The sequence below is a fragment of the Mastigoproctus giganteus genome, chromosome 10, assembly GCF_048544385.1.
Source record: "Mastigoproctus giganteus isolate SK-2022 chromosome 10, ASM4854438v1, whole genome shotgun sequence".
Lineage (NCBI taxonomy): Eukaryota > Metazoa > Arthropoda > Arachnida > Uropygi > Thelyphonidae > Mastigoproctus > Mastigoproctus giganteus.
In genome coordinates this window covers 48586102-48609591 of record NC_143584.1, presented here as the reverse complement: position 1 = coordinate 48609591, position 23490 = coordinate 48586102, and the positions used below count along the sequence as shown (strand labels likewise).

At 37.3% G+C, this 23490-nt stretch overlaps 1 protein-coding gene across 3 annotated transcripts in view; it reads left to right on the top strand.

The window, feature by feature from the left end:
• Positions 1-23490, top strand: part of LOC150079024 (cytosolic carboxypeptidase 6) — a 591251-nt gene that overhangs the window by 96228 nt on the left and 471533 nt on the right. For 2 of the 3 annotated variants that reach the window (XR_016547524.1, XM_090382641.1), the window contains exon 3: positions 11461-11585. Coding sequence is in view for 2 of the 3 variants with exons in the window: in XM_090382641.1 (XP_090238767.1) it covers positions 11461-11585 (125 nt within the window). In the remaining variant the exon portion in view is untranslated. Of the gene's footprint in view, positions 1-10102; positions 10207-11460; positions 11586-23490 lie in introns of those variants that run through there. The other variant, XM_090382642.1, reaches the window with a different exon arrangement.

Sequence of the window (23490 nt, the reverse complement as noted above, 5' to 3'; positions counted from 1 at the left end):
ATTTTTCACCTGTAAAGAAAATCATATTTTTGCCATTGGTTCCAGACTTTTCGGACACCTTTATAATGACAGAATAACAAGCTCTCTTGCAAGTAAATTTCGTCATTTCTTTATAAATAGATTTATTGCAGCAGTAAGTTCAAAAATGTTACATTTGATCCCCATCTTCCCCCTGCTATTGACAAAAGTTACCAATTAGTCCAGTGAAAATCCATATTGATCTGTATTTTTACATATCGTAAGTTATTTGTAGCAATATAAGAGCGAATTTACGTTTAGAGAGTATTTCTGCCTTTTTAGTTCATTACTTTTTATTTAATTACCGTTAATTGCTTTACCTGTCTTCTCTTGTCTTTCCCCACCGATTACATCTAACTGGAGAAGCAGCACCTCTTTCCAGATGGAAAAGAGTTAGCTTTCACGATGCAGGTCACATCCGCGTGCAGATCATACTGCATGCTTTTCCCAGATGTGCCCCGAAGAGATCGAAGAGAATATCCCCTACGTGTGGCCTCTCCAGTTGCTAACAATCGATTATTAACAGTTTCCATCATTTTCACTCGAGAATTTGCCTCACGTGGGAAAAGGAGAACAAGTCGAACCCGTGTCCAGACACCACCTTTGAATTAAAATCAATATATATCCTGGTTAGAGTACTTAAAACTGATGAATCAATTAGGACAGAACAGCATAATTGATCGATACTGGAAGTAAACAGGATTGGCTTGTCATTACGAGTGAATGACCTGAAAAGTGGGATGAAAAATTTGGCAAACAAAGTCCGCGATAAATAAATAAATGTGTCCGCATTTACGAAGATCATCGCACCAAAATGTAAAATAATGCTAATAAGTTTTACCTTGTCTGTGAAAACAACGGATTTGCTAAAGCGATTTAGGCTAGGAAAACATTGGACTTGATCCATTTGTATACTCAATGCGATTACTGGACAGAATTTTGAATATTTATGAAAGTACTTCGAGACCCATGAAGAGTGATTAATACAATCTGAATGCGTATTTTTCGTTAGTCAGACTACAGTCGTTACAAAATATTAACTGGGAAATGCCGAGTAATCAATTCAGGTATTCTAGTCTGGTATGATTAAAAATTTTGATAAAAAGCCATTCTTCATGGAGTGACGCCGAGAGACTTTATAATTTTTTTTTGTTCTTTACTTGGCAAAGGATATTATTAACTTCCTTCCCAGTGTCTCGTGCCAGCCCTCTATCCCTGCAGAGCGTGCTTCTCCGAGACGTGATGTATGGCATGACAGTAAAAAAACACGCCTGTACCAAAGAAAAAAAGAAAAGGAAAAAAATTATAGCTTTCCTGTCACTTCTTATAATTAACAGAGAGCATTAAGCGGTGAGCGGAATTCTTCGGGGATTTTTGCGTTCCCATACTGATTTAAGACGCACAAATGGTGACTCACAATAAATGCAATGTCTTAATTAACATAATCTTTGTAGAGGAAAATAATTTTGTTTTACGAGAAAAAAATAATGCGGAAATGGCTGATGTCATTATTAAGGTATGAAGGCAATTCAGCCAGCGTTCTTTTTAATCTGAATTTGCGAGCTCTCGATGGGTGTGGGCTGGGACAGAAAAATATAAAAAAATCACTATTAAAGCCCGTTACTTTCATTGTTTAAATTTAGATCAGCCGGAAAAGAAAAACATTAATGGAATGCACTCGTGTGATTTTGTTAGGAGGAGAAAAATACACCAAAAAAAAAAAAGCTATCGAATTTCTTTCTTTTTTTTTTTTCTTTTTGGATTTTATACTTTGTCATCTAATATCGAGTATATTGGAGTAGTGGTATATTCTCGTTTGTACGCAACTGCGGCAACATTATTAGAGCGGTTAAGAAGAAGAAAAAAAATGGTGGAACACTGCAGACAGACATAAGTGTATAAAAATGCAAACTTTGTTCAAAAACTAATATTTTCTATTTTTAATACCGGACTTTTTTTTAATGGTAATATTCTTAAAAGGTGACCCATTTGAGTGATTTATGAACATATCACAACGCGCTAAATGATCGCAGCAGGTGGTAGCCAATACTTGGAGTCCTCAATGGATCTATAATGACAGAAGAGTTAGTTTCCCAGAATTCAGTAATTTAATCTTACAGTTTTCCTGGTTTCTATAATATGAGGTTCGACGTTTACAAGAAAATCAAAATAGTCTTACAGTTGAAGCAATATCATTAAAGGTTTGTACTAGAGCTTGTTGATACGGATTTAGAACGCAGATGGAAATCTGCGTAAACTCATAAAGAAGGAAAGCCAGCTTTAGCGATTAATTACTCAGTCACCAGAATGAACAACAGGTTTATTCTTCGGACCGTATTTTTGCAATGGCTGCAACTGTCTCTCATCACTCCGTGCAAGACCAGTACTTTGCTTAACGAAGGTTCCAGCTAGTAAAACTTATGTTTGGTCTCTGGAGGAAGCTCCAACTCCTTCCCATCTTTTGTCGTGCAGTATGAGTCTTCTTTTGAGGTTATGTTGGGCATCATGGCGAGATCCGATGTTCCTTGCAATTTGAGTGAACCTAATTAAACCAGCTTGCGAAGGCTGCCTGCAGATAGTCCGCAGACTCGAACCTGTTGGTAATAGGAAGAATCTGGATCAGTTAGTGTATAACCTCGCTTCTTCTACTCTGCCAGTTGTAACTGGAAAGAGTTCAAATAGTGGGGGATAGTGGCCAAAGCCACGGTGTTGAGGAGCTGGGTATAGCTGGTTGTGTTTTCGCTGTAAAAATTTTCATCAATTCATATAACAGTTTCAGTCCCCTCCAACCCTCATCCCATCTACATCAATGCATCACGAATAGTTAAACTAATGAAACAAGCTTATTTGAAAAAATATCTAAACCTCCCAAAAACTTCCTAATTCATTTCACAAATACAATTGGTCTCAGTGAGAATATCAGCTATGCCTCCTTCCATAATCTACAAAGTCCGACTTACTTTTCTGACTCATCTTATTTGGTCTAATTATTTGCCCTGGGGTCACTTCCGTTTTAAAAGTGGTACTAAAGTAAATGTTAGCTCTGATATTCTTAGTTTCTCCACTTTTTGATCTTCTTTGGCTTAAAGTCTGGTTACTCTGTTCTGTCAACTTCATTTATTCTCCTCATCTCTCTTTCTCAGAATTCGACAAATCATTCGACCTTTTTGAATGTGTTTCTTTTAAACTTAATATTTTCAGGTTTAATTTGTGAACAGCGAAATAATTTTTCAAGTCATTTTAATGTTCTCAACTCCAGCTGGCTTCAATTTTCTAGTTGCCCCAACCAGCTTGTAGAAACGTTGAGACTTTTTCCGATTACTTACTTACAACTCGTTTATTTGTTTATTTACTAGAATACTAGGCCATCCCACTCATGCAAACCTAATAGTCTTGATCTCTTCCTCACGAACACCCCTTCAGTGTCAACAGTCCAAGTTAGTGGTGCTCTACATGCCACAGATTTCAACTTAGTGATGGTATTTTCAGCAATAAAACCTCTCTCTATTGTCATTCACAGCCTCCGCTCCTTTGGCATTACAAGAATAGGAAATGGAATTATTTGCGTGATTACTTTTTCTTGGTTAGGCTGCTGTCTAAAATCTTCTGATTTCAACTTTCACTCGTATCATGTCACTGAATTATTCTTTGGATGAAATCCTTCATTCCACACTCCACATTAAAACGTCCTCACGAGTAGCATTGGATTATAATCAGTGTCCTTTCACACCGTGTTGAAAAGACCTAGTTTAGAGTCCTGTCGATGTTGCTAGGAGCTATTGTGGGGTCTTTTTTCACATCTGATCGGGGTTAGTCGGTTTCGGTCGAAGGTGGCATGATACCAGCTCCCTGAAATTTGGGTTTTTTTCTTTCTAGCCAATAGGCAAACAGACCAGGAACACGTTCAATTTACAGACATACTATGCGTTTATTTTCAGTTTTTTCTCTTCTTTAAACTATGGAGAAAAAAAGTCTGCCCATAATATATGAATAGAGCATATCGCGGTTGGCATTTATTCAAATCTCCACCTTCATTTCTTTTTTCTCTAAATCTCGGAACAATTGGAAACAATTTTTTAATACATAAATCAAAATTGAAAAAGGCTATGAATAGGAACCTTGCTTCTCTTCAAACAGAACTTGATCCAAAGCTAATGATCTTACCTTCTGTTCATCCATTCCACCTCTGGTAATTCCTTTGCGTCCTCATCTAAAGATAAAGCTGACATATTAACCATTTCACTTTTCCTCTAGTTCTTGCATCGATGATCTGGTGAATCTCTTCCTACTCTACCGAGTACACTCTGTTCAAGTCCTTCTGAGTTGTTTGGAAGAAAGAGATTCCATTCACTGCCTAAAATAGCTTCCCACCAGAAAACATAAGAAGAATCTTAAACAATCTTGATGCCACGAAGTCTTCGGGAGCGTATCACATTTCTCCCCTCGTTCTTAAAGCCTTCCTTCTTGTTTCAGTATTAGCCGAATGATGCAGACGAACCTTTTTTGCATCAGTAAAAATTAAATAAATGTAATAATTTAAAAATTCAAATAAAACAGAATATTCCTATTAATTCCATTCCCACAATCCAATTCTGTTTTAAACTTAGCCAGACTCATTGCATCCCCACGTTAGGAACCAACATATTCCATTGTTCGACAACCCGCTGCCCATGGATGAACTTCATGAGAACCAACCTTTTATTATGCTCTGAGATTTTATATTTCTGTTTCCTGGTTCGTGTCTCACCCACTAGGGAGAACAAACATCCCTCCCATCCAATCCCATTGCACTTGCTCTACTCTCTACAAGGTAAGAGACATCCTACAACCGCAAACACATACATTGTGTTGGAAACGTTCCATCTTCGGTGCTGTCATCCTATTATTTATACCTGAGGGGGTAGAGAAACTTTATCACCCCTTGTATATTAATATCTTCTCCATTTTCAGTGTTGCCTCCTTGTGACGCGTTGCATATAATGAACCCACGCTTTTCACAAGTAGTTCGTTCGGGTAGCGATTTGTCTGCAATGACAGAAACGAAAATTTAGTCACATAATGATCCTTCTTCGTATTGTGGAAGTGGGCAGAATGTTTCATTTTCACGAGAATTTTCATCTTCTTTAGGAGGTTACAAAAACAGGCAATGCATTAATAAGTTATTAAGGAAATAATGGCTTCAATTGACTTTCTCTGTTAACGATTTCAAACAGTTCATCTACTCTCGATTAAATATTTTTACAACGAGAACTGCAAACAGCCTATTTGAAACAATTAAGGACACATTTACCGTCTTAATGACAGATTTTCTTCTCCATTTAGATTACTTATCATTTACAGAAACATTTTTTGCCTCGTTTTCTGTCTCTCTAATGATATATAAATTTGCCATCAATTATCTTCTGTTATGCATACGATCGAGTGTTTGCACGCTATCTGTTCAGAACACAACTGTTCTTTCTGTAATGGACGAATGATTTGTTGTTGATATATTACCGTACGGAGTCCCTGATTCCCACACGAAGGGGAAGGGGGGAGAAGAGGATATACGAGTGGACTTACAACTCCAATAATCAGGTCCCACCCTCGACTACATCAGTCATCAATTATTAGGAGGTGTATACACCGAGGGACTTCTCACAACTGGATTAGGGAAAGAAATAATGGATTATCATCCCACAAACTGCTAACTTGCTCTTTCTTTCATTCTAGTAGGAATACAGATACAAAACTGTACTGGAAAGGCGTTTTACGCCCATTGTACATTCTTTCAGTACCCCTCCATCATTGCATACTAGCCACACCTGTTTGTTGGCATGGTAACCAAAGTTAGCGACTTGTAATGGTGTTCGTTGTTTAAAATGTCAGCTGCGTTGACTCTTATTCATTGTATAAAGCATTTGAACTTCTAATTAGTGTCAAGCAATCAGAATCCTTTGAGAAATATCTTATTCTTAAAATATTCTCTCTCTCTGCTTTGTAATGCTACCATTGGTGGCGCTAGGTTTACATCAACGGTTAAGGCAATATAATAGTGGATAGGTTGAGTAATAAATTACCAGTTTAGTTTTTGAAAAGGTTAAAAATGTGTTCATTGTAAAAACACGAAGTGAAAGTTGATTGTTTGGAGCTACGGGTAGGCCTAATGTAGCCTGGCCTTGTGCTACAAGATCTGTAAAAGTAAAATCAGTGACATTCTTAATAAACAGTTCACGGATGATATTGGGGGTCCCCGAACGTCACATGACTGCCCCCCCCCTTCCGTAATAAGTAAATAAATATTACAAATGTCATGAGTGGGGGCTGAAGGCCTTCACTAACGTTAATAATCACTCGCATAATTTGCGAATGGCCCCTTAAGAATTAAATAAACGTTGCAAGGGCAATTCGCGGAGCAAAAGCAACATCAAGTTGACAGAAACACAATTATTGTGGATTAATTATTACTTTCAGTCTAATGCGCATGAAGTTTAAAATTCTACAACGGTTTACCAAGGCCCAGAAGCCAACATAATACTGTATTTGCCTTAACGTAATATTTCCTAGAGACAGCGACTTTTCGATCCCACGTGCTGCAACTCTTTCCTAGCAACCTGCCACTGAAAGCACGCGGCGAAAAGCAAAGTCGTGCAACGTTTGGAGGCAATAAAACAACGGAGTTATTTATTCCGAAGAGAATTAACATTTTAAGCATATTACGGTATTTGTTATGTATTAAAAAGCAAATAACAATTTCCGAGTTTCTGTTGAAATTGTGGTGATTTATTTGGTCAGGGGTTTTTCGTTCCTTCTTTTCGTATTTTGTGAGCACGACTTTTAAATAAAATGTACATAGAAAGAAAAAAAAAAGAGAGAGAGAAGGAGAAAAAGTAAATAGCGTTAAAATGGACCTCTGGTTTGCACTTGAAGTTTTCGGTAAGAAGTGGGTCACTCGTATAAGAAGGACTTCCAAAAATGGAAGAGGTGGGATGGGAAAATTTTCGAATGGTAAACAGATGTCTGCAATTTATTTTGAACAAATGAAAACCGAAGGAAAAAAATTCCTCTTACATTTTTCTTGTCTTTTTGTCGTGGAAAAACACGGACGAATTCAAAGGCGGATGGTTAGTTGGGATATGATGCCTTAAAGGCAAATAATTCATCGTTCAGCTTCGTCACCCGAAAAATCCATTTCTTCCGATTTATGCTTCCATATTTTGTTTTCAATTTGTTTTGCATTTAATTTCGTTAAAAATAAAACTGGAAGTATGAGAACTCCTTGTTTGTAGCGAACTTTAAAGTATTATTGAAGTAGATTAAAGGGAACTTAAGTCGATATTAATGAATATAAAAATTATAAAGAAGTTTTATTAAAACTATTAACAGTTAAATAAGCAGGCTATTTTAATAACACTTGAGTGGACAACAACAACGGACAAAATAGATGTAGAAGAAAGTCAAGCCAAAGTGGCAATGTTAAACAAATGAAATTCTGCGTTGAAAGCAGACTGCGAAACCATTTTAAAAGAGCAAACGGGCTCTTGTAGACTGCTGGAGGTAATTCCCTAGTCATCTCTAAGCCAGTAACCGTTATTGGGCTCTAATTATGCAAGGTCGTAGAGAGTTCACAGCAAGGCAACTTCCTTCAGATCTTGTTGGTTTTACAGAAGGTTCTCTATCCAGGCATATCGTCTGTAGAAGACTTCTTGAGAGTCGTCTTTGTTCAAGATGACCAACTGTGTTTCCTTTATTTCAATACTCGAAACAGCCCATTCGAATCGGTGCCGACTGGAACCAGGAACAATGAGACTCTTCGAAGCCAAAGAGTAAAATACTTTTTTGGCTTTGATGAGTCAAATAATTAGTTCATTTTATTTTATTTATTTATTATTAATTAATTTTTTGGCTGATGCACCAGAAACCTAGGGCCTCCTTTCACCATATGGCTAATACTAAATCTAAAAGATGTATACGTCCAGGATTGTAAAAAGCACTTTCTCGAAAGTTGCATATTGTAATTCATGGCAATCAATTTGTCCAATTTGAGTACCGTACCTAGAATTCCAATCCGGGAACTTACACCTCAGCTACAGAACTATACGATATCGTCTTACATCATTACTGTGTTCACACAACGAGAGGAAACGCCCACAGTGGGGCATCATAAGTGGACATTAGCAGACTATAAAAGGATTTGGTGATACGACTAATTCCGCTCCACCAGTAACTATCCCCTAAGTGGCGAATGTCAATCCCACAGCGGAGTTACAACGAAAGGACCATCTGGCATCCTTGCCATCCACTCTACAGGAATTTCGAGATGCAGTCTGGCCAGTGTGCATCGACCAGTAGACTTTCAGAACGTTGCTGGAAGTTAATGGACTCCATGTCAACCGAATAACTGCAGGAAATGGCGAATCCTGCATCGCGTGTTAGGAAGGTGTATTTAGTAGTCGATGAGTGAATGTTATACCTGTACAGATTTTCACTCTCAAGGCAGACCGTCTCGTTATGAAACCCCTGTCCCGTAAGGGTAAATTTAATGTCACTGCCACGTTTCTAAGAAATGAATGCACTCAACCAACTTCAAAATCGAAACATTATATGATAGACATGTATACGTAAGGTTTAATTTTCAGTTTCAATTTCATCGGTACGTGGAGATGTTCCTCCTGCAGTAAGACAATTAATTTTACCATTTAACCTAACTAATAAGTGCTGTGTGCATATCGCAAATAAATTTCAAATAAAATATGCAGCAGAGTATACAGCTTCTGTAATGATCTTGTGAAAATATTTGTACAATTCTGAACATTGTTTCCTGAGTGAAACGGCGACTGCCTCCCTCCCCTCATATCAATTTCAGTTCCATTATTCGTAAGGGAAGTTCGTAATTTGTAGTCCGTGGATAGCATTTCAAATAATAAATAATCGAATTGCTGATTCTAATCGGCCTTTAGCCATTCCCCGTGATCGATTTTCAGAAGAAAACTGCAGTATTATAAAATCAGCATAATTTAAAACACACTTCCAGTTGTATTGCGTTGTTTCAGATAGGCGCAGAAGGAAACCAAGGCCAAAAGGCGTAATTTACTGCCAAGGGTTGTAGTGCTTCTGATTTGGTAGCAAAAACAAACTCTAAAATTAAGCAATTTAAAGAGAGTCTTCATATTCAGAGCGTGCGCTACTTTGCTGATTTACGATGATAAACAACAAGAAACCTGATGCAGTTAAACAACATGAGGGAAAAAATGGTGATTTTGTTAAACTCTGGAGTTTTTCATGAGCAAGATTGCAGTCATCGGTGTAATTTCATTAGCTACCTACTACCGAGGAGGGAGTAAAATCAGGAATGTGGCACACTGGGTCCTTTAAACTACTGCCACCGAATAAAAGGCCAACTAATTAACAAAATTAAGTCGCCCATCTATCTTTTCCATCACTTAAAAAAAAAAAAAAAAAAAAAAACAGGAACAGCAAAACTCGGCCTCGGCCACCAGCTCCGCAAAGCAAAAAAAAAAAAAAAAAAAGAAAAAAAAAAGGCGTTGGTATGCAAACGCACGCGCATCTTCAGTGACTACGTTAATTACATTAAGGGTAAGGACAAAAGCTACAGATGGGATTTTCTTCCCTCAGTGAATAACAAGGTTTGATCATTCAGGCCTAATTTTACCCTCGAGACATTCTGGCAATGTAAATTTTTAAGCGGTTTTTTTCCCCCCTCTCATTTATGGAGTCAGTTAAGAAATAAAACAAGCTAGATTCAAAAACAAAAGTACGAGGAAAGTTATTTATTTCATAAGATTATCACATAAATCAAACTTCATAATTTGCATATTTAAAACAACCGTTTACGCATTAGGACTATTTAATACGGAATTACGATCGGTTAGATTGTCCTGTTACCATAGTAACATGAACTAAACTGTTGTAATTTTCCGGAGAATATAATTCGGTTATAATCACAAGAATTGTCCTTAAAAAACTACTTTGCATTTGCTATAAAATCATTTTGTTTTATCGCATCAGTTATTGTGTAACTTGCTCCGCGTGGCTTGTGATATCAAAAATGATGCAATATGCAAAACACGACCAGTCTGACACAGCTCGAGACACCTGCAGTATAGCATAGCACGTCGTGTGTAATCGTGAATCTCACCGATTACAGTATTCTGTGCTGGAGATGGACTTAAATAAAGGAAATTGAAGGTGAGACAAAGTTAGCGTTAATTAATTAAATTTCTTTTTATGAGTACAATAAAGACGTTTGCTGATAATTGCTCTAATTATTCATCATTGGTGTAAAATGAAGGATTAATTTGTCTCGAGATGTCGATTATAATAATATTTATAATTATCTCCGATACTGAAATAGGAACTCTGATAGAAATATGTAAATCGACTCAGTTATAATTGCAGTTATTTTACCTGAATTACATTAAATCGATTTTATGCCAGTACGTGGGTTTTTTTTTTTTTTTTTTGCACTGTCGATTGTCCCCTGGACTGAAATGCTTTTCAGTTTGTTCTGTATTTGCGCCAGCTAAGGTTATGAGGAGACAGTATTATGCCTCTATATTGCGTGTATTTTATGGTCAGTTTTCTGTTTTTCAGGATGAAATACCCAGTTTCTAAGAGAAAATGTAAGCAATAAGTCTCTTGCCGACTTATTAGGCCACGATGTGATAAAAAGACGTAACAATTTCTACCTTAATCAACAGGATTGAAACTCAGCTTTCTTCTGCAGGGCGTGGAAGAGCAGAAATTGTGAGGGAGACTAAAAGCCGTACGAAAAGGATTGAGTGGAATGAATCGAATATACTCAACAAGCTACTGCTATTCCCACTTTCCTTTTGTATTATTTGTCTAATCAAATAAAATATAAATCCCGTTAAGAGTTGATTAGTTTTCAGTCAGCGCTGAGAATCAAATATTTGAAGTGACAGCCATCTTCCAAAAGGAGCATTTTACGGAATTCCCACTTCAGAAACCCACCTCGCTCCCGCTCCGCGAGTTCTTAATTGGTCGGACTGGTGGAACAGGTTCCTAATGGAGAAGCGAAAAGCGATTTTTCCTTTCATTCACACATCTGTTTGATACACAAACGACATCAGTGCTGTTTGCCTTGTTGAATGACAGTTCAGTCCAAAATAGAATTTCTAAACATCCCTTCGCCCACCCTGAAATACTCCCCCATTTGGCAGCGTCTTGAACGATTCTATCCCGTTATTCAAACTCAATGCCAAGCAGCCGTTTACCCTCGCCAATGTATTCCGTAGTTACTTGTAAAAGGCTGAATTCTGCGGGTTTGGAACAATTGCCGTACAAAGCTCGGTGCGCAGTTGCTTTATGCAAAGCATTGGTAGTTCCCATGTTGCCTTTGTAGTTGTTCTACGGTCCTGCTTTCTCTCCAACAACTGAATACAAATAGCCTACTTAACTAACTTCTCTTCGATTCTGCAGGGAACCTGGGCCGTGTGGACTATATCTGTGAGTACGAGTATGACCTCTATGTTCGTCCGGATATGGCCAATCCCCGCCATCGAGTCTGGTTCAACTTCACCGTGGAGAATGTACGGGTGGATCAGGTAAGAGTTTTCATGTTTTTCTTCTTTGTTTTTTTCTTTTCCAGTTGGTCTTTTTTTTTTTTTGTGTGTCTCTGGGAATATTAAAATATTCGAGTGAAATATAAAAATACGAGATTTCTTGTATTTTTCTTTATTTCCTAAATGCCTGCTGCGCAACTGAAAAAAATATTTTATTCACTAGCGGAATATCAAAAATACTGCGTTCCCTACTCCAGGGGTTTTCTAACTGAAACCAGCGTGGTCAGGGAGAATCTATATTTTAGTACAATGATATCGATCGGTATCAGTTCGCAATGTAACCCAGCAGTTTGACCTCCCATTAAAAATTTCCAAACCTTCCCTAATATTAAACAGTAACGTAGCTATGAGATCAAAGATCGGTGACATAAAGATAACTCTGTATGAAAACTGGCTTCATTTTTTTTTTTTTGCATTATTTTGTCTTAAAATCCTGATTTTACAATCCGGAACTCGTGTTATCAACAATCAAGAAGTTTGTTTTTAAGAATTCATGCGAAAAAGAGTTACATTTTTCTTACAGATGATTGTAGGATAGTATCTTGTCCTTTAATCTGTTTTTATGGTTAGCTGGATTTAAACTGAATAGATAATGAAATGGTTCTTAATTTTCACTGCAGAACGAATTTCCTTTGCAGCGAGTTGCCCTGGTATCGCACTACAGTATTTCAAATAGATGGCTCTATAAAAGGTTAAGTGGGCATTTGTTTAAAAGATTACTGCTACTACACAGCCTGTTTCAGGGCTAACTGAAAAACAGCACTTCTCAGGTGAGCTTTCCACTGCGTTTTGCCTTCATTTCCTCTTTAGTTTGTTCAAAAGCGACGAATAATGCTCAGCAGTTATCATTTTATCCTTTTTCTGATAATCGATAAACAAAACCCATCCTTGTCCCAAAAGACAGAGGCCATGTCCTTCCTAGCAGACTTCTAGCTATCGAACTACTTTGGTCAGGGTGGGGAGAGGGGCACTGTGCCTCCACTCCTTCTACTGTTGTCTGGATCATACTGAAACAACATGTTTAATCTATGGTCACAATTCGTGACAAAAAAAAAATCATTTCCGCCATGTTCAAAATAGTGAAAAAATGGCAGTTGAAGGCGGGACACGCTGTCGCTTTTGATCAGCATCTAGACATTTGGGGACCCCTTTTTGCAGAAAGATTCCACATATCCAACACGTTCCCTGGACATGCCTAGAGTCTCAGCTATCCGTTTAGCAGAAAATTGTATATCAGACAGTATCGCGGTGTGAATGGTATCAATGTTGTCAGGCACTGTCGCAGAAACTGGTGTTCCCATCCTCTCTGCGTCTTCAGTATCATTAACTCCCCGGGGGTACAAGGGAGTTCGAAAAAAAGATTTGTATTCATCCAGAAGCTGTTGTCGAAATATGAAATTTTTTGTTTGATATCTTAATCTCTATGGCAAACACACAAATTTTGGTTTCGATCTGACAATTCATTTTTTATTTTTCAGCGCTGAATGCAGTGAAGTGTCACAGTGCATAAAGTGGAATAGAGATCAGTGATTCGGTTCATCTTTCTGCAAGGGAAAAACGTCCAAAACAATCCACGAAGAAATGGTCACTATTTGCAGAGAAGACGGCCCAGTTACAGTGTTGTTGAACATTGGTACAAATATTTCAAATGTGAAAGAACCTCCGTGCATGACGAAGAAATCCCAGGACTTCCAGCAACTGTTGTAACAGAAGAGTGTCGCAAAAATTGAGGCATTAATCCTGGAATATTGCCGTATTAGTTTCAAAGAACTAGCTGCAGTGTTCCAATTAGTGTAGGGTCTGTAGAGAGAATCTTTCATCAACAGTTGCATATAAATTAAGCGTCTGCTAGATAAGTTCGCAGATTTCTGATCCCTTATCAGAAGAAGGGAAGGGCACAATGTACACATGAAATGTTGTCGATGTGCCAGGAAAAGCAAGAAGAGTTTGTTTTCACGACTAGTCACCATGGATGAAACTTGGATACATCACTATGATGCCGAAACTAAACAAATGTCAAAACAAGGGAAGCGTGCAGAATAACCATCCAACAAAAAGATAAAGTTGCAATCAAGTGCTGGCAAGGTGATGCTATCAGTGTTTTGGGATCAGCATGGTGTAATACGAACAGATTACCTTCCAAAAGGACAGTGCTGTGACAGCGTAGTAGTATAATTTTAACTTCGTCATAAAGCTATGCTACTATAAAAGAAATAAGATGGAAAACCTGACAAGGGGTGTGTGTTCGCCTGCTCCACGATAATTTATCGCTTCTCTACCTTTTGGCTAAGATCACAGTGCTCCACGATAATATCCCTGCGCATTCCTCGCACGCTGCAGTGAGTGAAGTGTGCCTACAAATGTGGGTGTGAAATATTGCCACATCCTGCTAATTCCCCTGACCTTGCACTTTCGGATTTCTTCCTCTTTCCTGCCCTGAAATCTTTTCTTTATGGAAAACTTTGCTGCTGATGATGAGATGACTTCTGCTGCCGAGTTGTGGTCCGAAGAACAGTCAGGGACTTCTATTAAACTGGCCTGCAGAAGTGTATTGAAAGGTCTAAAGGGTTTGCTGTAAATAGGCTGGGGAGGCGGTGAGTGTGTCATTAATAAATATTTTTGATTATTTACTACATTGGAATGAATATATTTTTATGACATTGTATTTGCAGCCCTTATGTAGGTCAACTTGTATTCGGCGGAATTAAACAACGCTATAATAAGTCAAACAACATTTAAACAAGGTGTTAACACCATCCCACTTATACCTCCTATCACTGCTTTTACATCAGCCTTTTTCCCACTGCAGGCTTATCGGCATGTGAGGGGAGGGGAGGGAGATGTTTATCGTACGTCCTAGTCCTCACGCTGAATAGATAGGTTGGGAATTGTGTATTATGTCAATCAGTTTGATTCATTGATGGATATTTCAGACAAGGTTGTCTGATGGCTCTATTCGCTAACTTATCCGTGTAAATAATCTTGTTTACTAAGAGATTATGTACAGCGATTCATATAAATATATTATAATAGGAAAAGAATATTGGAGGGCGTTTTTCTGCACCCTCCAATATTCTTTTTAAAATAACTGTCAACCGAATACCAGTTACCAGTTTTTACCCCTTCTAGTTTCCAGTGTCATCAGAATGTGTCATATTGAATATTCTATTAACAAAAGAATTTAAAAATTATTTTCGTATCTTAAGAAAGTGGACTTAGATAACTATGGCAACAAGACAGGTGATGGTTGTCGGATATGAAGAGAGATTTTTTTAAGACAAGTGACAGAACAGTTTGATATGTGATAGCAGTGGTCTTTGAAAAGCAATATGGCATTCATTAAATGGCTGCCGTAGCCTAGTTGTCAATCGCAAAGGTACATCAGTACACGTGCTTTAAGTGACCGTGGTTCAAGCCTGTGCGACTGCTAAATACGGTGCTGTTTCTTGTATTCTATCGTTTGGTCGTCCCAGACTATAAGCAGAAAATTTATTTTATTTTAGTGCGGTGTGTATTATGGTATTGAGCTTCGGATTGAGCCCCGTTATAAACGGAATTTCTGATGGCCTTTTCACTCGGGTATGAGTTAGCCAGTAGCAAGGGGAGGTGCATGGTTTTCCCCGTGAGCTATTCCTACGTTCCATCTTCCCCTAAAACAGACAAACCGACCTTGAACACACGCAGCTACAGATCTGTATGCCCTCAGTCACAGAGGGCATTCAGAAGCCCCGGAATTAGTATATATAACTTCCCTAGAGTTAAAACCTGTGTAGAGAAGACGCTCATAATAATTACAATTGCAGAGATCTTCCCTCTTTCAAAGTTTCTTGTTTTGAACACAGTTAAAAACAATTGGGAACGTGACGGTAATTTAAACTCTTAATTCAAATGGTTATGCTTTCGGCGGATTATACGGTTATCTCTCTCTCTCTCTCTCTCTCTCCCCCCCCCCCCCCACACACACAGGGTTCGTCCGAGTTCGTAGATTTTCCGAACACGACTTCTTGCAAAAGAAAAGAATGACACATCCATTATTGAACAGCCTATTTCAGTTTAATGCTAGGCAAAATGGTGTTCGCACAGGGTCTCCTACAGATTTGGAAGAGAGAGAGAGAGTGAATCCCAAGAGGGAGTAGATGAAAGCGAAAAGGAAAATGTGACCTCTTTCTGTAAGCATTGAGACATTTGCTATCTCTACAGCGATAAAATATACTGAAACTTGCCTGTGGCACGTTGTGGAACTTTCTGAGCTGTTCTGCTTCGATTCCTTTTCTTTGTTTTTGAGTATGCTGTTGTATACAACTTAATAATTGTACGATTTCAGATATAGAAACTGCGAGTTTATACAGTTCTTTTTGTAAAATAACCACAGAAACAGTATGCTGCAGATAATTTCGTTGTAGCAGAAAAAATAAATCTCCCCGAAGGAATGTTTTCTGTGTGTGGTGGGGACGATTAGATTGGACTAATGCCACCCAATTTTTTACCGAAACGGGAAAAATTAAACCCTTTACGACAGATCGAATTTTAATGCATTCCCTGCAATTCATTTTTCTGAGTTTTTGTTAAGAAGAAAAATTTTATATGGCAAAATAATGGAAGCCCAAATACGTAGAATGAATCTAACTTTGTTTTCTTCCATTAATTTTCATTTTTATTTTTTATGAAACTCAATATATTAATGGACAATTAATGAGAGGAAAGAACAGATCGAGGATTTCTCCAACGCAAATATTTTCTTTTTCGATATTTTAGAAAGAAAAACGCGAAATATTTGGTACATTTGTAACTGCGTCCCATAAAGCCATACTTCGTTTTATGACATCAATTCAATATTCTTAGCCGCTTTCCTAGGATAATTTTATTCATATTTTAATCCTTTCAGTGCGCTGTCTTCGTCTTTTGTGTACGACTGACATTCCTTTTGCAGCGGGACGAAATGATTACAAATAAAAATGGAACGCATTTATGATTTCTTGACTTGGTGCATCTCCTTCTCTCGTGCAGTGGCTGGATCTCAACTGAGGAACTGTTTTATGTGGCTTCTAACATTACTGATTGTGTTCTACGAACTCTTAATAAAGCAAGCCACCGAACAATCCTTCCCTGCAGATACAACGAAAGAATCAATGAAGAATTCTTAGATAGAGGCAATTAAGTTACATTCTCCGATGCTGATTTCCGCACCAATCCCCCGGAGATTACGGTTCCTTATGCATCTGTTAAGGGTCGGAAATAAATGTGGATATACAACGCGGATACATGTCGGGATCATTCTCCGGGGAGAGTGCAGCGTTCGTGTGCGAGGTGGCTGCAGGAATGAAGAATAAATTAAAAATCAAAATAACAGGGCTCTTCCATTCGGCTGCCTGAGTCTTTGGGGAATTCGAACTGGAAATCTTAGCGTGCAGTTGGTGTGAACAGCAGCAGTAAAAAACGGCATCCACAAGGTGTTGTTCACGATCATCTTTGTGCTGACATTAATCGATTCTTTAATGATATTCATCGATGATCATTTAGCACAGAATTCATTTTAATATAACAAAGCGATGATATTATCTTTTGAAGTCGAGTAAAATAGCATTTCTCAAAGAAAACCGAAATTTTTTGTATTTTAGCCATCTATACTATTGTGTGTATGACTGGGGAGATTCTGCCTTCTTTTTACTAAGTTTTTTTCGATTTTCCTTCGGCGCAATCTGTTCTTCGTGTGTGTTTTCTCAATGGATAATCACATTGCTTAGATTCATCTCCCATGTAAATACTTAAACTTTACATCTCTCTCTGAACCCGCTACGTTTAGCCGACTTAGCTATTTATATAAAAAGGCAAACATGATGTGAAAATGTAAGTCGCGTGTTCTTAATGGTGCATTGGAGATGTGACAGCTGTTATCATTCGAGGTACTTCGCTCCAGACAAATGGATTTTTTTTACAAATATAGAACTCTCGCGTGTAGACGTCAAACGTGTCTTAAATATCATTGAACTTCAAACATTCAGTGGGGTATTAGACCTCGCAAATTGGAAGGAAGAATTTATTGCTTGGATTTATTAGAAAGAAAATCATTGCGGTAAATCGGAAGATGTTCTCCATCTAGATAAGCACGTTATAGAGGTCAGGATATGGCTGCTTTTAAAAATTAACTGTTTTACTTTGAGGAGAATAAAAGGGATTGTCCAAAACGGTCTATATTTTCTATCCTTCTCCCCTGAAAAGTTTTTTTTTTTTTTTTCTTCTCAGATATCAGTGGACACTTCTTTCGTTGATTTCAAAGCGAGTCTAACGCAGCGAATATTAATTTTTTTCCTCTTTGCTAATGGATTACCGCAAGAACAGGAAAATACAATTCAATTATCTCGTGGTTCATAGCAAAATGCAACGCAGGTGTTTTTTATATCTTCCCCCCCCCCTCTATTCTCTCACTAATACTGGAGGAGTGTTCCCTTTTCCCCCTGGCCACAATAGTCGATAAACAGTCATAACGCGGAGCTGTGCCCCCTCTCACCATACGTCGAGGTACGATAAAGTTGAAATTAAAGTACCGAGCCTGCTATGTTGATCGCAGCTGCGTCTTGGGTCACAGCTGGTGAAGGAGGTAATAAATAAATATCGAGGTTTTTAATGAATTTTAAACGTCTCTTATTAAAAGAGCACCCTTTTGTGTTTCCGTTACTGTTTCTCGCCATACCTTTACTCCCCCTTTGTCTATGCTTAAGACAGATCGCTAATAATACAACCTAATTATATACAAAATATATAAACGCTTCTTTTGCAGTTGCCTTGAGTGAAAACAATTTAAATTGCTTTCGAGTAGAACGAACACAGAGTAATTCTGATGCCGCGTGTACTGTGCAATTAATTACGGACCATCTTTGTTATTGACTCTGGGGAAATATAGAGAGGTGTATTCGCTAAGACCGACAAAAAATATTGAGTTCGTTGGAATCTGCCATCTTTCGCCGCAGTAAATATAATAATTAGTGACGCGCACCCAATCAATGTTTAGGTATGTCCAAAGGCCTTTTTTTTTTTTTCATAATCTGCTACTGTTATCCATATTTTAATTTTGTCTCTGCTAGGTCTATCTCTTGAACGAAGAGAGATCGATGCCCAAAAAAAGAATAGTACGATAATGTCCAAGTTATGGAATTTGTGCCAATGGAAACCATTTTGAGTTATTTTTACGTCATTGTACGTCCTCTATACATCACGGAACTTGTTGGCCACGCCTGTGAAAATGTCAGTTTGGTGTTCAAAACTCGGTAATTAAATAAATAACTTTGTATTTGCCAAATTAGAAATAGGGCATCTTAAAGTATATAGCATATCGTTTATATTTAAGATCATATCCTCGAAGTTACCTCCGTCTCTGCGCAGGCATTCTTCTAATCTTTCACGCATGATGCGGCGTAGCTCCTCCAAAGGAACTCCTGGAATTTCTTCACGAATTCTTTCTTTGAGCTCTTTAATATTGCGTGGGTGATGAGAGCACACCTTGCTTTTTAAGTGTCTCCATAAAAAAGGACATGCTTACAGGTCTGGGGGACCTTGGAGGAGGAGAGAAATGTCATTCCTAAAGATGATGTTGTTATGAAAATGCCGCAGTCGTACGGTATTTTGTTGAAACAAACTTGCCTCATTAACTTGCGGAAACCTAGTAGCTAGTTCATCAGTTAGAAAGTTGCGATCATGTCAGCATAGCGGCCTGATTTGACAGTTGCTACCCTTCCATTATCATCTTCAAAAACTGCTGTACTGTTGGGACTGTTCAGGTTTGAAAAAAAGTTGACTTCTTCATTGTGACCATAATTCCTGGTTTAGACATCTACTTCCTGGATTGGACTTCTCATTTTGAATCTTCAGAGTGGACATACAAGTGTCAATTGGATCCTCAGAGATCATCACAACCTTCTGTGGGACTTTCTAGAGTCAGATACCTTCATGGTATGCATAGTGATATGGACATTACACCGAGAGCGAAATTGACCATCTACGAGGAAATCTGAGATAACTGTACATCAACATTGTGAGTGGTACTTGGTAAATAGGTTTCGGGGTTGTCGGGAAAGTTGGCTGTAACCGCATAGTACAATAAATATAAGCAAAACTACACTGTTACCGGTCCTTTTGAGGGCATAACCAGTTTCTTCAAAATTAATATCATGAGCAGATGGTACAGGATCTTGACTTAAGCTTAAAGCAAACGTCAAATAAACATTTAGCAGCCTCTTAACTGTTTTCGTAAAATACCTTGATGGCGAAAACACGTTATGCACTAATCCATGGTTACTGGATAGCAAAATGGGGACAAGAGTATGTCGAGTGACATAATCCTCTTCAGAACCCAGGTTTTTAAACTCGCCAGTTTCCCTGCCCCCATCCTGTAGTTCAAAAGGGTTAAACAATTTAGTTTGTTTATATTCAAGGAAATTAGGGTGAATAGAATAGAGTATGATGCATAAGGTCGTATAAAAGTTGAGTTAAACTTCCCAAAGTCTCTGCGAAAAGTCTTTTTTTTTATTATTATTATTTTTCTGATTTAAGTGCAATAATTTTTATAGCTTCTTGTATGTTTCCTCGCAAGTGTGGTCCTTTCCAAAAAAAAAAAAAACTGCAAACACAAATCAGAAATCGATGTGACGTAACAATTGAACAGACTCACTGACGCGCAGTTGCCGGAGACAAGCTAACAAAAGGAAAACGTTAAATAAATAAAATAAACTTTAAAACTGCGTTTTAACTGTACTCCAAAACGTTCAAGGTTTCATCTTGCACGGTCACAACAATGAGGTCCAGAAATGCGAGCGAATGTCTCTCAGCGCGTGTCTCGCTTTGTTGAATAGGGAAAACAAATTTTAAACACGATTTGTCACAGCAGAGAATATTTGACTGCTACTCTTCCGAGAAGTTGCTCTGCTACAGCGACTGCAAGGCGACAGGACGGTTGGAATGGCCAGGAGGACGTTAATCACATCACTAATCTCAGTGTAGACTTAATGGATGGAATGGGGCAGGATAATTATAAGCTTTGTAGACGCAATGCACTACGCAGAATGACCCGCTTTTGGGAGACACCAAAAATTTATCTTCCTTCTTTATACATCGTGCGTTCATGTTGGAAAGGGAATGACCCGTTTAGTAATGCACCTCGGACTGACTAGGAAAGAAACCCTACAAAAGTATCGTAGATTTTGTTTTAAATGGCCAACCGAAAATATTTACTACATATAACAGGCTTCCGTGTCACGCAACCTTTCGGATGTAAAAACTACAAACTTATTTGTGTTTCTTTTGTTTTGTATTAATATTAATTCTAGCTCATAATATTCGCATGTGTCCATAATATATCACAAATAAAATTAATTTATTTTTATAAATATAAACTTGCAGTAAAAGAGATGGTGTACGAATAAATTTGCGTGTAAACTGTCAAATTTTATAAAATAGCTAATAAATTAAAGAAAATAAACTTAAATTTTATTATTCCAATTTTTTTATTTTTTTTTATAAATTTTACCATAAATGCCAGTTATGAAAGATTTCATTAAGCTTTCTTGCACATTACTTATTCAGTTAATTATCCAAATGCGGACATACAGGAAGTAGGCGGGTTTTCAAAAGTTGTGTATCATAATTAAACTCGGAATTGTGAGCACTTCTGTAAACACACTTTCATTGGCACACAGTTGTAAGTCTTCTTTCTATGTACATATTAGACAGCATAAAAGTCTGAATTTTGTATATATTAAATACACAGATGTTGTTTGGAAGAAAACTTTGTCGATTAAATTATCTATACAGTATTTTATTTTAAAATGACATTGTTACAAGAAAAGATCATGATTGGGTGATTGAGATAAGCTCCTCCCTTTTTCCTGAAGCAATGAGTTTAATTAAATTAATAAAATATTAAAAAATCAATTAAAATGACATTGAAATGCGCCATTTTTAATTAAACTATATAACATTTTAAATATAGAGAGTGGTACCGCAGAATTTTTAAATGTTATAAAAGGAAACTAATAAGCATTTTTAAATATGGAGGAACGTACCACAAAATTTTTATGATAGCTATGAGTTTCTGAATGGAGACCACTTGGATGATAGATATAACGCCATATTTTATTCAGATACTGTTAATTCGGTTATCTTGCATAACAGAACGGTGGTGGTTATTCGAGATAATTCGAATCTACATAGAATGAGACCAGTCACAGTAGCTATAACCGAGTTCTTAATATAACAGCTACCTAGAAAGGAACAAAGGACTTTCTTAGTCCCATCTTTCCAAGTTACTTCTCCTGGGTCTTTCACCTGAAATATCTAATGTCTCTTTGTACCCCCCCCCCCAAGATTCGCAGTAAAATAATCCCCCACCACCTTTCCTGGCTTGTATTCCGATGAGGATCTTAACTAATTGCTGACACACATCCTATTCATAATTATGATTAAAAAAAAACAAAAAACGGTGGAATCATTAGTCGGATTAACCTACTTTTTTCCAGGAGAGGATCAAATGATCTACTCACGATGCTCGTAGCACCAAGGTTTTGTGGTGGGCGCTTGCTCCTGCACTCTCAACTGACGGATATTTTCAATATATTCCTATAATTGTTCAACAGGAAGATAATATTGCCATTCTCCACAAGTTGAATGGTTGAAACCAGCAAGAAAGTGGTTGCATTCCAATGCTTGCCATCGGTGTGCACATTAATCTTGTGTAATGCCGGCAGTGTACGAATTCATTCCGTTGATATCTAGTAATTTTTGTCTAGGATAACAGATATTTACAATTTTCTGCTTGGGATTTTTTTTTTTTTTTTCCCAAGTTTTAAAATTGCCTTAAACTTCGTTCCTTTGTAAGACAAATGGATTCCGTTTTTGTGTAAGAAGGTTAACTTATTGTGAAAATACTTAGTATTTTCTTTTTACCTTTGCGTGATAAAGCGGCGATATGGGATTACTTTTAGGTCCGACTTTTTTCTTCACAAGTTCACATTTTCATCTCGTGGAACAATTTTTAAAAACTATTTTCTAGTCCCACTATTAATTCAGGGAGGACATAGATTTTGCAGTCATTGAAGTTCGTCCACTTGATATAAGGGAACTCGCCAAAACATTTAGCCTGTCACTTGAAGTACCAGTGGCCTTTTACTCCTACAATTAAAATTACAGCATTTAAGTACAAATGTCAATACTCCACAAAAATTGACGACTGCTTAAAGACATTTTCGTTTTCGAAATGTTTCAAGTAAGAAATTAAGTAGGTGGCCCATTATTTATTTTTTTTTTTTTTGCCCATTATTTATTTATTTTTTTAGCATTTTATGTAGTCGTGGACCGTGATCTGCTTTGCCTAGAAAAGTGTAAAAATGCTGTGCAACAAACGTATTTTTTTTTATAAACTGGTACACTATTTATCTCATCGGAGGGTGAGCAGACAGCTGAGTGTATACTTAGTAAAACACTGGCGAATTAAATCGACAATAATTTTTAACTTAAAATATTTTTTCGATTTATAATCAGTATTGTGGTGAATCAGTGCTAGTACATATTTGACCTTTTTAAAATGACCACCAGGGGACTCGTTTAATTATGTTGATTTTCAGCAAGTTTAGAAGTTTGATAAAAATCTAAAGAATTTTATCAGTTAGATTGCTGTACGCTTAACTAGATTGATGTGTATTTAAAATTATCAATCTCTGAATGCTTAAACAATTATTTTTTTGTGCACCTATTTTGTGAAGATTTTTACACCTTTTCGTTTCTTGCATATTCTGGTATAAAAATAAAACTGCACGCGTCTTGTATTAGGACAACACAGAACTAAATATACTGGAATATACATTTTCACCCTCCCCGTGTGGTAATGTAATTTCTTTTA